The sequence below is a fragment of the Engraulis encrasicolus genome, chromosome 16, assembly GCF_034702125.1.
Source record: "Engraulis encrasicolus isolate BLACKSEA-1 chromosome 16, IST_EnEncr_1.0, whole genome shotgun sequence".
Lineage (NCBI taxonomy): Eukaryota > Metazoa > Chordata > Actinopteri > Clupeiformes > Engraulidae > Engraulis > Engraulis encrasicolus.
The window spans coordinates 44,606,693-44,620,379 of record NC_085872.1 but is presented as its reverse complement, the minus strand read 5'-3'; the positions used below and the strand labels follow the sequence as shown (position 1 = coordinate 44,620,379).

The following is a 13,687-nucleotide window of genomic DNA, read 5'->3' as shown; positions in this document are numbered from 1 at the left end:
GCTGTTGGAGAAGATGGAGGAGATTATCTGTGGAAATGGAGGTCGTCACTATGAGATGGACATGAAGAGACAGGAGGAAGTGACGAAGAGGAAGGAGCGAGCTACTGCAAGAATGATGAAGGTGGAGGAGCAAAGGCAGCATTTACAGTCCCTGAAGGGTGAGTTCTTCCATTTCCATCTTTTGTTTAAATTGGAAAAAAATGGAAATGATTATTTCATCATTTTATAAGGTGCTGTAAACCTATTTAATATAAATAATACAATGTATAATGCAATGCTTTATATAGTCAACGAAAATGTGCATACATCACAAAAATGTATATCAGCTACCTGTCTAACATATCATTACATGGCCAGCATGTAAAATGAAAAATATTTACATTTTTGTTTCTTTTTTCTTATGTACTCTTGTTTAACAGGACAGCTAGGCCTACTACCTCAACTACAGTTCAGAATTGTGCTGTTGGGAACCCGACTGTCTGGGAAGAGTTCATCAGGAAACACCATCCTGGGCAGAGAGGCATTTGACCTGAAGAGAACCACTCAGTGTGTGACGAGACAGGGAGAGGTAGCTGGCAGACAGCTCACTGTAGTTGAAGCTCCTGGATGGTGGCGTTTTTGTGATCTTCAAACAAAACCTGAGCTCACTAAACAGGAGATTGTGCTCAGTGTGTCTCTGTGTCCTCCAGGACCCCACATCTTCCTACTGCATGTGCATATTGCTGACCCTAGTTCATCACAATACATAGAAAACACATTGGAACATGTCACTTATCTAGGTGAGGAAGTGTGGAGTCACACCATGGTGCTGTTTAGCCGTGGAGACTGGCTAGGGGAGAAACCCATTGAGCAGTACATAGAAAGTGAAGAGGCCCTGCAGTCTCTAGTAGAGAAATGTGGCAACAGATATCATGTCCTCAACAACATGGACAAAGGTGACCGAGAGCAGATCACAGAGCTGCTAGAGAAGATGGAGGAGATTATCTGTGGAAACGGAGGTCGTCACTATGAGATGGACATGAAGAGACAGGAGGAAGTGATGAAGAGGAAGGAGCGAGCTACTGCAAGAATGATGAAGGTGGAGGAGCAAAGGCAGCATTTACAGTCCCTGAAGGGTGAGTTCTTCCATTTCCATCTTTTGTTTAAATTTTAGAAAACACTATTGAAGTCAAGTCAGTTTTATTGTCAATTTCTTTGCAAGCATTGGTCATACAAAGAATTTGAAATTAAGTTTCTTACTTTCCCATGCAGACATAGACATACTTTAGGTATGGACATAGACAGTATAGACATAGACAGTACACATACAGACATTTAAAGTGCAAGACTGGACAACAGAAGACATGTAGAGAATATATATTAAAAAGAGGTATTTGTCCTATTGTGCCAATTTGACTGCATTGTTAATTAAATAAATAAATAAATATTGAAGTCAGTAATTTGTAGTGACCATTTTTTCATTGTCCTAGTATAACAGTCTAATTTAGTGGTAGTAGTATTGGCACCTATAACTAAATAACACAGTTTAAACCAGCGCTATACAGCTAAACGTATGTATATTTACATTTGTGCTTGGTAGCCTAACTAGTTGTTTCAGGACAGTCATTTCAGTATAACAGGCATGATAAGCAGCAGTAACATGTTTGTGTGTTTATGTTTTCATTTAGTGCCGGTTGAAATGTACATTAAAGGAACAGACCACCCTTTTTTGATTTTCACATATTTGCAGTATTTCCCAGCATTGTTCATGAATGTGCATATCATTTTCTTCTCTTTGTTTTCAGTACTTAGATTTATTGGATCAGAATTATTAGCATAGCTTAGCATAATCACTGAAAGTAACTGGTATCTTTAGCATCAAGCCACAAGTGATCACTGGACCGAATTTAATTGCTGTTTTATACTCTGGTGAATGTTACATTACTTTTAAAGTGGTTTATAAGTACATTTGATGATGTTTTATTTTGTACCATAGACTTGCATTACTATGCCTAATTTGGGTATACTGTCAAACAGGGCAATGCAAACACATAGACGAAAATGATATGCACATTCATGAATAATGCTTGGAAATACTGCAATTATGTGAAAATCAAAAAAGGGTGGTCTGTTCCTTTAAAATGTTACATGGTGCTGAACATCTTAACTGTAAATAATGACCTGTATAATAAGATTCGTTTTATATTGGAAGAATATATTCACAACAGAAATGTTATATAAGATACCATGACATGACCAGCACCATTATAGCATGATTATTTTTCTTAAATGAAAAGCATTTACATTTTTTTTATTATTATTTTTTTTTATAATCATGTTTAACAGGACAACTGCCTCAAGTAGAGTTCAGAATTGTCTTGCTAGGACACAGGATGTCGGGAAAAAGTTCATCAGGAAACGCCATCCTGGGCAGAGAGGAGTTTGGCCTGAAGAGAACAGTGCTGTGTGTGAAGAGACAAGGAGAAATAGCTGGAAGACAGTTCACTGTAGTTGAGGCTCCTGGATGGCAAAGTTATAACAACCTAAAACAAACCTCTCAACTCATTAAACAGGAGATTGAGCTGAGTGTGCCTATGTGTTCTCCAGGACCCCCCATCTTCCTACTGCATCTGAGTATGGGTCTGATGAATTTGCCAGGATGCATAGACAACATAATGGAACATGTTGATCATCTAGGTGAGGGAGTGTGGAGTTACGCCATGGTGCTGTTTACCCATGGAGACCTGCTGGGAGACACGCCCATTGATCTAGAAAGTGAAGGGCCCCTGCAGTCTCTAGTAGAGAAATGTGGGAACAAATACCATGTCCTCAAAACCAACAAAAATTTCAAAGATGGCGGAAAACAGATCACAGAGCTGCTGGAGAAGATGGAGGAGATTATCTGTGGAAACGGAGGTCGTCACTATGAGATGGACAGGAAGAGACTGGAGGAAGTGATGAAGAGGAAGGAGGGAGCTACTGCAAGAGTGATGAAGGTGGAGAAGCAAAGGCAGCATTTACAGTCCCTGAAGGGTGAGGTCTTCCATTCCCATCTTTGGTTTTAATTGTATTCATTATTTAAGAAATTATATGATTAATACACTGTAATGTAGAGCTTTATTGAAAAAAAATATGCATACATAACAAAAATGTAATATCAGCTACCTGTTTAAGATACCATCACATGACTAGCATGGCTGTTTTTTTCTTCAATGAAAAACATTTTTTTTTTTTTTTTACAACACTGTTTAACAGGACAACTACTGCCTCAACTAGAGTTAAGAATTGTGCTGCTGGGGCACAGAGGAGCTGGGAAGAGTTCATCAGGAAACACCATCCTGGGCAGGGAGGCATTTGACCTGAAGGCAAGAAGAGCTCGGTGTGTGAAGGGAGAAAGAGCAGGCAGACAGCTCACTGTAGTCGAGGCTCCTCCATGGTATCGAAATCAATACCTCAAAGCCAGTCCTGAACTCACCAAACAGGAGATTGTGGTCAGTGTGTGTCTGTGTCATCCAGGACCCCACATCTTCCTACTGCATGTAGATCTAGATGATTCTGCTATTATACCAGAATGCATAGAAAACACAGTGGAACATGTCACTTATCTAGGTGAGAGGGTGTGGAGTCACACCATGTTTACCGGTGGAGACTGGCTGGGAGACCCATTGAGCTGTAAGAGTGAAGGGGCCCCGCATCCTCTAGAAGACAAATGTGGCAACAGATATCATGTCCTCAACAACATAAACAAAGATGACAGAAAACAGGTCACAGAGCTGCTGGAGAAGATGGAAGAGATTATCTGTGGAAACGGGGGGCGTCACTATGAGATGGACAGGAAGAGACTGGAGGAAGTGTTGAAGAAGAGGGAGAAAGCCACTGCAAGACTGATGAAGATGGGGGAGCAAAGACAGTACTTGCAGTCATTGAAAGGTGAATTTCCTACCTTATATTGTTCTGAGCAGGGGTTGTAAATATTATATTACATACGTTAGAATAATGGATATAAAAACACTCATGATAGACATGCAAATGCCTTAGTATCAAAACATCAAATATAATTATTCATTTTACTCATTTTTGTTGTGCTGTCGGATACGAATTGAAATTATGCTTTAACTTTATAAATCCTGCATAATACATCTGCAAGACAAAAACTCTTCACATTCTTTTATTTCGCAGAACAATTACCTGCCCTGTCTGAGCTCAGAATTGTGCTGTTGGGACACAGCCAATTTGGGAAGAGTTCAACAGGAAACATCATCCTAGGTAGAGAAGCATTTGACCTGAAAAGAAGAACTGCTCAGTGTGTGAAGAGACAGGGAGAAGTAGCTGGCAGAAAAGTCACTGTAGTCGAAGCTCCTGGATGGATCATCAAAACCTCAAAGCCACAACAGAGCTCACTAAACAGGAGATTGTGCTCAGTGTGTCTCTGTGTCCTCCAGGACCCCACATCTTCCTACTGCATGTGTCGGTGGGTTCTGCTACTTTACCACAATACATAGAAAACACATTGGAACATGTCACTTATCTAGGTGAGGAAGTGTGGAGTCACACCATGGTGCTGTTTACTGGTGGAGACTGGCTGGGAGACACACCCATTGAGCAGTACATAGAAAGTGAAGAGGCCCTGCAGTCTCTAGTAGAGAAATGTGGGAACAGATATCATGTCCTCAACAATATGTATCGTGTTCTCAACAATCAGGACAAAGGTGACCGAAGACAGATCACAGAGCTGCTGGAAAAGATGGAAGAGATTATCTGTGGAAACGGGGGGCATTACTATGAGATGGACAGGAAGAGACTGGAGGAAGTGATGAAGAGGAGAGAGAAAGCCACTGCAAGAATGATGAAGGTGGAGGAGCAAAGGCAGCTCTTACAGCAAAGGCGATTGCTTCAAGAATACAAGTGAAGCTGAAAGTCCCTTGTCCTCCTGCCCTATAATATTAAAAAAAAAAATGTCCAAATACGTGTATGTGCAGTTGTGTGAATGTAGCATGTGGAAGTGCTCACGTTCCGTAATCACCTAGGGATGTCATTGATTGGTAGATGAAGCTGTAAATTAGTGATACATGGGCAGGTATGGACAGGTGAGTTCCTTGCTGCTCCCGGATGTCTGGGTTTGGCCTGGTGGTGCGGGCTGCGAGTTGGTTGCAGCCGCCATGATTGAGTGATTGCTTGTCTTGAAAGGGCTCCAGCTGATGGTCGTCTGATGTTAGGGCGTGAGCCTCCTGAGTTGCCTCAGACGCCAGCTGCGACTTCTGCATTCGCCACTCTCGGCGTGCGTAATTGGTCTTCACCTCATCGTGGAGTGGATCAGCTGTGCCAACCGTACCAGAGGTTGCTGCTTTGTTTAGACTACCCGCTCCCTCTCCACGGTGCTGCGCGTTCCACCCTGTACTGTGCGTCATAGAAGTTGTAAAGTTGTTGCCAGTGGCCATCCTTGCCACCCAGGATTGTCCATGGTGTCCCTTCTCAGACTCACGTATCCGCCTGGCGTATGACATGTACTTCTAACCAAGCTTCCATCTTTTGTTTTTGTTTGTTTTGAATGTTTATTTTATTGTTTGACTACGTAGACAACCAGGGTTCTGCCGTGGTTAACTATTGACGTGTGTAAAACTGCATGCTGTTTCCATCCTTTGAGTGAATAAGAGTAAATTACATGAGGTTGAATTCTTAATTACTGGTGCTTGGCTTGGAATTACAATGACAGTGTTTCCCACAGAAATTTTGGAAACTATGGGGGCGGCCGGGAATTATTTCTGTTTACAACACACTTTCATTCGTCCCTCATGCAGGGGTCTAAAGGTAAAAGGGCTGAACAACATATCACACACTTATGTCTATCCACATTCATTACACATTCATTTCTATGCAGCCCGATGTCTCCTCTGCTGTGTCAATGAAGGCCTGTCGCCTAACTCATTATCATACAACTGTAAAACAAAGCCTGGGGAGTGTCAGTAAACTCATCCCAACTGTCCCTTCTCCGAAGGTTTTTTATTGCTCCCAAACCCAAGATAACTACAACAACTTGACTAGGCTTTTAATCCCTCTGTCTTTCAAGCACTCATGGTTTTCTCTGTAGAATTTATTTACTCCAGGAGGAATCGTTTTTAAAATCGTTTCTTTTTTGCCATTTTTTTTTGCGATGCGCCATAGTTTCCTCAATGTATGGGAAACACTGTACTATATAGGGACAACGGGGACATGTGTTAATGTTTGCAAATATCTGTGATGAGACTACCGTGGTGTCTTTCACTCTGTGTACAAAATAAATCTTACAATATTTATGGAACTCACGTTGCTGTCCAGTGTAATATACGAACCTGTGTGCCTTGTGCATTAATTTTCTAGAGATAAAAACATCTTCCTCTAGTGGCGTAGTCAAGGTATTGTTAAAAATTGAGAATATCTGGGTTAAAATATGAAATGGTCCACAATACTGCATTAATATTTCATTGACTATGAATGTGTACCATTCAACATGAACAGGAGTTAATTCAGAATCAGCTACATACTTATGAAGTACGTAGTTAACTTGTCCGTACAGTCCCATACTGCTTTCTGGTCCATGCTATTCCCCATAGAGGTTTAGCGTCTCGGGGGCTGTATGGAGAATTATTTTTTTCATCGCCACGAAAGTCAACAGGCATTGGTAAAAAAAAAAAAAAAATGTTAGAGCGAACAACAGGTTTTGCCTCAGTGCGTCATCAGGCTCGCTCAGGTAAGAAAAAACGAGCATAAAGTCAAGAAAGTGTGCGGTATACTTCTTTCTTTTGAATGTGATGTGGGTTGCCTGCGGCTGGCCAGGACGCTGAGCAGTCCCCATGTTGATTGGAGGAATATGAATATGAATATGATTGACAGGAGAGTTGATGAATTATAACCCTCACTAGTGTTCCACTACTATGAGTCATCATCATGACCAAGGGCTTCAGTTTCATCAGTTCGATGGGAAGTTACTGAAATACAAGTTATTTACAAAAATGTGAGCACAGACATGAAAACGATTTAGCCATAACGACAGGATCCTGGCATGGACATTTGGACGAGTCCTTAAAGTGATACTGTCCCATTTTTGGAAATAAGCTTATTTTACACCTCCCCAGGAGTTTAATAATCGGGTTTTACCATTCTCCTATACTTTCAACCGTTTTCTGGGTACGGCAGTGCAAAGTTTACCTCCAAGCTAGCAGTTAACATTGACTCCTATGAGACAAGTTAGCCTCCAGCTGGTAGCATGGAGGTAAAATTTGCACTGCCATACTCAGAGAACGGTTGAAAGTACAGGAGAAAGGTAAAACCCAACTATTTAACTCAGGGGGAGGTTTAATATGAACTCATTTCCAAAAATGGGACAGTGTCCCTTTAAGATGACAGAAATGAAGGTAGGCCATAGGGCCGTACACACACATCGCTGCTTTTTACTAGCTTCTCGCTTGATCGCCTTGACTCGCCTCTATTTCATGAAAGTTCCCGCAGCTTTAACTGACAGTGAACAGGCGAGAAGTACCGAACTCTGCCTTCCAATTGGTTACTCGCTTACTCGCCTTGCTCGAAGATACAATATTTTCAACTTGGGATCCGCCCACATCGCATCGCTTGTACAGAACTCGCCTACTCGCCTGCTAGTCTCGCTGGAACACATTGACATTCTATTGAGTTCATTTGCTGAGCGAGTTACTAGCAGCCAGGCCCGTTGCATTGAGGTAAGCAATGTAGGCAGTTGCCTAAGGCCCCCAAGTACGTGGGGCCCCCAAGGACGACCGGTTATGTAGCCAACAGCAATGACGATTTTAAATAGCTTTACAATAAGGCACTGTCATCTGTATGAAGGGCTCTGCTGCAAGGAAAGCAACTGCGCCTCCCTAATACCCCCTTGCTCGAGGGGGGCCCCTTCCAATAGGTTTGCATCAGCGACAACGTGAAAATGCTAATTGCCGAACAGCGAGCGAATCGACAATTTAGTCAAAGTACCCCTATCTGGAGGGGGCCCCCTTCCAATTGGTTCAAGCGTCAAATCCAGCTCAAATACAAACTGAAAATTAATAGTCAGGGTCAATTTTCTCAAAAGATGAACCCTGAAGGCAAATTGTGTTAATTTTTGGTATACAACTGATTTAGGGGTATTCAAGGGTGCTGAATCCAAATCTGTTGTATACCGGGCGCAAAAATGTACGGAAATGCCTCAAACGGGCAAAATCCAATATGGCCGCCGACACCAGGTTAAAATCTCGCAATCCCTTTTCTTTTTGACTATACAAGGTATGAATGTGAAAATAAGACTTATTTTTATGTTTTCATATATGGGGAACCCCATTCTGTCATCAGATTTAAGGTCAGATTTGAAGAAAATGCTTATATAATTGGCTGGCAACTTTTTTAAAACAGGGAGCCTCATATTGTCAACGATTTTTAGCATTATGATCAAACTTTCAAGATCCACAGAAAATAATGTCTGATGTCTTTGTGAACACCAATACTACCACAAACTGCACTGAACTGTCTACTTTCACCTGAAAAAAGAAGTTTGTGTCTACCTATTTCCATTCTTTAGTTACTGGCAGTAGAACATGGGATGACGCCTCTAAAAAAGCACTGATTTCTGACTCAAAAATAGTACACTTCTGTGTCCATATTTTTTCTTTCAGGACAAAGTGCCTATTTATAGTGTTCATGTTTGGTATTTCCATGGGTTTTGAAATATGCTCTATTCAAATCTGTCGTATACCAGGCTCAAAAATTCCTATAATGCCTCAAAATGAAGGAATCCAATATGGCCGCTGTCACCAGAGATATACATATCTTTGATTAAACAAGGTGAACTCTTAAAAACATTATGTAGCTATATGTTTTCTTTTCATACATGGGGAAATAATGTATGTAATCAAATTTAAAATTATAATCAAAGGTAGTCAGTGTAGTCAGGCAGTTCAGTGTAGTCTGAATTCATGTTTACAACCATTGTTTTTCATGCCAATTAACTGACAGGCTAATTTCTATTGAAATGTTTTGTCTTATTTCAATTGCTTATGCACAATGAAATGTGTTCACCTCAGCCCACCTCTTCCATTATGACAAAACTATACACAGATAAATCTGTATGCCTGAATGTACCTTCATCTAATATGAATATCTAGTTTTGGGAAGTTATTGTCTGCTGATTTTATTGCCTTGTTTAGATTAAATCCTTGAACGGTAGAAAGGTGAAAGGTGGAACAAAAGACAGGTTGATGTCATTGTGAAATATTTACTTTCTTGATAGTTAGGCTATCTCCAATCATTATCAAGCTCCTCCTACTCAGTGATTTGGACACTACATGTTTAGACACTACATAACACCAGGCACTACATTGTAATTTTGCTGCAGATGTAGCGAAAGCAATGGAATTGTTTTGCAGTGATTAGTCCTAGTCATAGAGTCTTTGCTATCTACATCAGAAGCCACACAATGGCATATTGTGCCCCCTCATTATCAAGCCAATGTACTGAGGCAGGATCACATACTCCACCCTGTCCTCCTGTCAGTCACTGAAACGGGATGGATGAAATTGAATGGGGCATTAGTCCCACTACTCCTGTATCTGCCATTCACGAAGCATGAAAAGACATCACAACTTGTGCTCGCCCCAAGGAGTGCCTCATCCCCCTCTGGATCTGCAAGAAGAGGCATGGAGTACATGGAGTCATTCAGTTGCTGCAAATAAGATAAATTTGTCTTGGGCATACATAGCTGTCGCATTTAAGCAAACAACTCCTTCAAAATCACTGGAGAGGAGGAGAGGTAATTGAGAATAAGTTAACTAGGGCTCTGACTTCTACTCCAAAGGGCTTGGATCATAAGTGGGACATTCAGAGTACACCCACAACCCTAGTGATATCACGCTGCCTTCCCCTTACTTGCACTTCACCCCCATGGTGTCCCTCACACAACTGTGCTTCTCTCATCCAGTGTGCTCCATCATCTAAGCTTCACCTATCACTTGGTTCCCTCACATGGGATTACAACTCCATCACGTACAGTAGATAACCTATAATCCTGGGCAGTCATGGGTGAGCGGTTAGGGCGTCAGACTTGCATCCCAGAGGCTGCCGGTGTCCTGTCTATATGAGCGACCCGTCGAGATGTGATTCTCTAGGCTACTGAGCATGCGCACGCATGCGCACACCCTCGCGGTGGTTTTCGCGGGTGATTGCCCATCGAATTGTGAGACCGCAAGTTACGATACAGGATCCCCTGAGACTGTCAACTTTAGTGACTCAAACTGTAGCCTATGTCATCCTGAGGTTACCACCAGTCATCCATAGTCTAGGTAGCCTATAGCCTGTCCACCGACTGTCATGGACTGAAAGTTACGATATATCCCCTGGGGGGAAAACGGGAAATAGCGTGGATCATCCAGCAGATCATTGGAAAATCTGCGAAATAGCGTGGCCTCGTACATTTGCTACTTTGTTGCCTAACCGTAATCGCTCACACACTCAGCCTCGAACATTGTAACATCGATCAGAAAAGACTATTTATGTAGAAAAAATCGCCACCTCTAATTGAGCTGCAAAATGCTCCCTCCACCCTTTTCACTCAAGAATTTGCATCGACTGCATTGTAAAATGCCTGAACATGGTAAGAAATGCACTGGTGTGGGGATGTTATGAAATTATGATTCCGGTCATTAAAAGACAGACATCTGCCAAAACAAATGCCACAATACGCTATCTGCTATCTGGGAATATCTAAACCGCGCTTGTTTATCCCCATAGCACATGATTTCATGTGACAATTTGCCTTGCGAGCCCACGTCGCATTGAAACCAAACCAACAGCAAATGACTACATTAAACAACCCGTAGCCAGGCCCTGATCCCAAACACTTTCTCCAGTATTTGCGCAAACTCAACTCAGTCTCTTTCATATGGCACGTTTCTTAAGTTGCTCAAACGAGAGGCTCACGGTTTTTAGTGGTCAGCAGCCGCACGTTCTAAACTCCGCACGAAATAAACAAAGTAATGGTTATTAAAACAGTCCTACGTGGACCGATTGAAACGCCTTCCGCGGAAAATCAAGGTCGCTCATTTAGATGAGGCATCGCAAATCGATAGAACACCACTATCGAATAGGGCGACCGGTCGCTCATCTCGACGAGGCAACACATCTCGACAGAACACCGGTTCAACTTCCGACCTGCCAGGTTGGTGGAGGGAGTAATTAACCAGTGCTCTCCCCCATCCTCCTCCATGACTGAGGTACCCTGAGCATGGTACCGTCCCACCGCACTGCTCCCCATGGGGCGCCACTGAGGGCTGCCCCCTTGCACGGGTGAGGCATAAATTCAATTTCGTTGTGTGCAGTGTGCAGTGTTCACTTGTGTGCTGTGGAGTGCTGTGTCACAATGACAATGGGAGTTGGAGTTTCCCAATGGGCTTTCACTTTCTTCACTTTTTCATCCTTCGGATTCGCCCTGATCGCAAACCACAATACCGTAGAACCAATCAGGATCACTGATTTTTCAGAGATGTGACACAGTCAAAATGTATGGTGGTGAGAAGTTAAATAAGTGAAAAAGTAGTTCTTTCAGCAACAATGACTGCTCCAATTAGTCACTTTTCGAATCTGTGAATAGTTAAAGCGCAGCTCAGACAAATGTGACACAAAATGTGTCATAAGTGCAAGGATTTCTTTAAATAACTCCACTCTTTTGGACCTCTATGCCTATGGCGTAGCTCCAGATGGAAGTTGCTGTGGCCAGCAAAAGGTGGTAGTCTGGTATACAGAGAATCATTTCTGTATCTTTGAATGCAAAGAAAACCAAAGAGATAATTGCGGCCTTCAGGAGGCACACCTACAAGAGGAAAAAAGTTAGCCCCTCTCTAATCCTCCTGCTGCATCAACAGAGCTAAAACATTATCTAGGACAGCCTCCAACCGGGTCCTCAGCTCTTTGCCTTGCTGTCCTCTTGGTACAGGTGTGTCAAAGCAAGGACCAAACAACTCAACAAAGGGCCATAACCACATTTCACACGCACATGCACAGAATGACCATTCATTGGTATCCCTCAATCCAATGATCTCTTTCCATCCATCTGGTGTTCTGCAATAGACTAATTGATACAGCACAACATATTGAACTGAGGTTTGAAGTACCGTAATACAGAATGAACACGAGCCATGTAAAATAGTTGTGTTTGCAGAGTGGGCCACCGCTACTGTAATATCTACATTGAGCAAGACAATCGATGCAATAACTCTTGGATACCAATGAGTATGACATGAGTACCAATACATGAGTATGTCCTCTGTGTATATATTCACACACACACACACACACACACACACACACACACACACACACACACACACACACACACACACACACACACACACACACACACACACACACACACACACACACACACACACACACCCCGTATGCACTCCCTGCTCTGTTCATGGTTTTTTTGGCACTACTAATTGTATATTCTGCTCACCAAAACTGTTTTGTGAATTAAATGTGTGCTCTGAAGTGTGTTGCTTTCAATCTCATCGAACATGTGCATAGTGACAAACACCATTCTATTCTATTCTATTCTATTCTATTCTATTCTATTCTATTCTATTCCAATCTATTCTATTCTATTCTATTCTATTCTATTCTATTCTATTCTATTCTACACATCAGCTCACCACTCAATCCTCCTTTATTCATAGACTGAATGAGCACATCAATAAAATTGGCAAACAGTGATTTCCATTGTAAAGTTGTATAAAAAGAATTATTTAGGCAGACTCGTGTGTGCACTTACTTTTATGGTTGAAAAGATGGGAGCATGGGACGTGGTTTGAGATGGAAACATTTCATCATGGTATAATGACTCAATTATTGAATTGAAATCTGCCTGAGTGTATATTAAAGCGCCTGTATACGTACGTATGTGTACGTTGGTGTTCCAATAAGAATGTCTTCTCTGCCACACTTGTGTGTGTATGTACTCTCTCAATGTGTGGTCCGTCCGAACATTGCAATGTTATGCTTGATTGTTATTTACATTAAGAGTGGCGACAGGGTGGGGATGAGGGAGTGAATGTAGTGTATGTGGGTAGTAAGTGTTGTCTCTTCAGTGACAGTGTTCGTATTGTAATGGACTCTACCGGGGGCCTATTCGAAAACAAGATATGTTATCTAAGACCAATACATTTAATTAATGCCGGATTAAATTGAAATAGGGGAAATATTCCAATATAAATGATCAATTTATTAACAGTCTTAAACATGTATGCAGGTCTAAATCATGTGTTTTCATCCAAATCTTAAACCCGAGCACAGCAATGAATTCCCCATGTATGAAAACCTATAGCTGGCATAATATATTTAAGAGATGACCTTGTTTAATCACAGACATGTACTGTATATCTCTGGTGATGGCGGCCATATTGGATTCCTTCATTTTGAGGTACTATGGGATTTTTTGAGCCTGGTATACAGCAGATTTAAGTTAAGCATCTTTCAAAACTCATGGAAATGCTGTAAACCAAACATGAACACTAAAAAGACACTTTGTCCTGCAAGCAAAAATATGGACACAGAAGTGTAGCATTTTTGGGTCAAAAAACAGTGCTTTTTTGGTGGTGTCATCCCATGTTCTACTGCCAGTAACTAAAGAATGGAAATAGGTAGACACAAACTTCTTTTTTCAGGTTAAAGTAGACAG

General features: G+C 41.7%; 1 protein-coding gene across 1 annotated transcript in view; it reads left to right on the top strand.

The window, feature by feature from the left end:
• The window catches only part of LOC134466111 (GTPase IMAP family member 8-like), a 29,609-nt gene continuing 15,922 nt past the window's right edge, over positions 1-13,687 (top strand). The window contains exons 1-3 of the mRNA XM_063220007.1: positions 1-158; positions 420-1,078; positions 2,868-3,012. Coding sequence (XP_063076077.1) covers positions 14-158; positions 420-1,078; positions 2,868-3,012 — 949 coding nt within the window. The 5' untranslated portion in view covers positions 1-13. The remainder of the gene's footprint in view (positions 159-419; positions 1,079-2,867; positions 3,013-13,687) is intronic.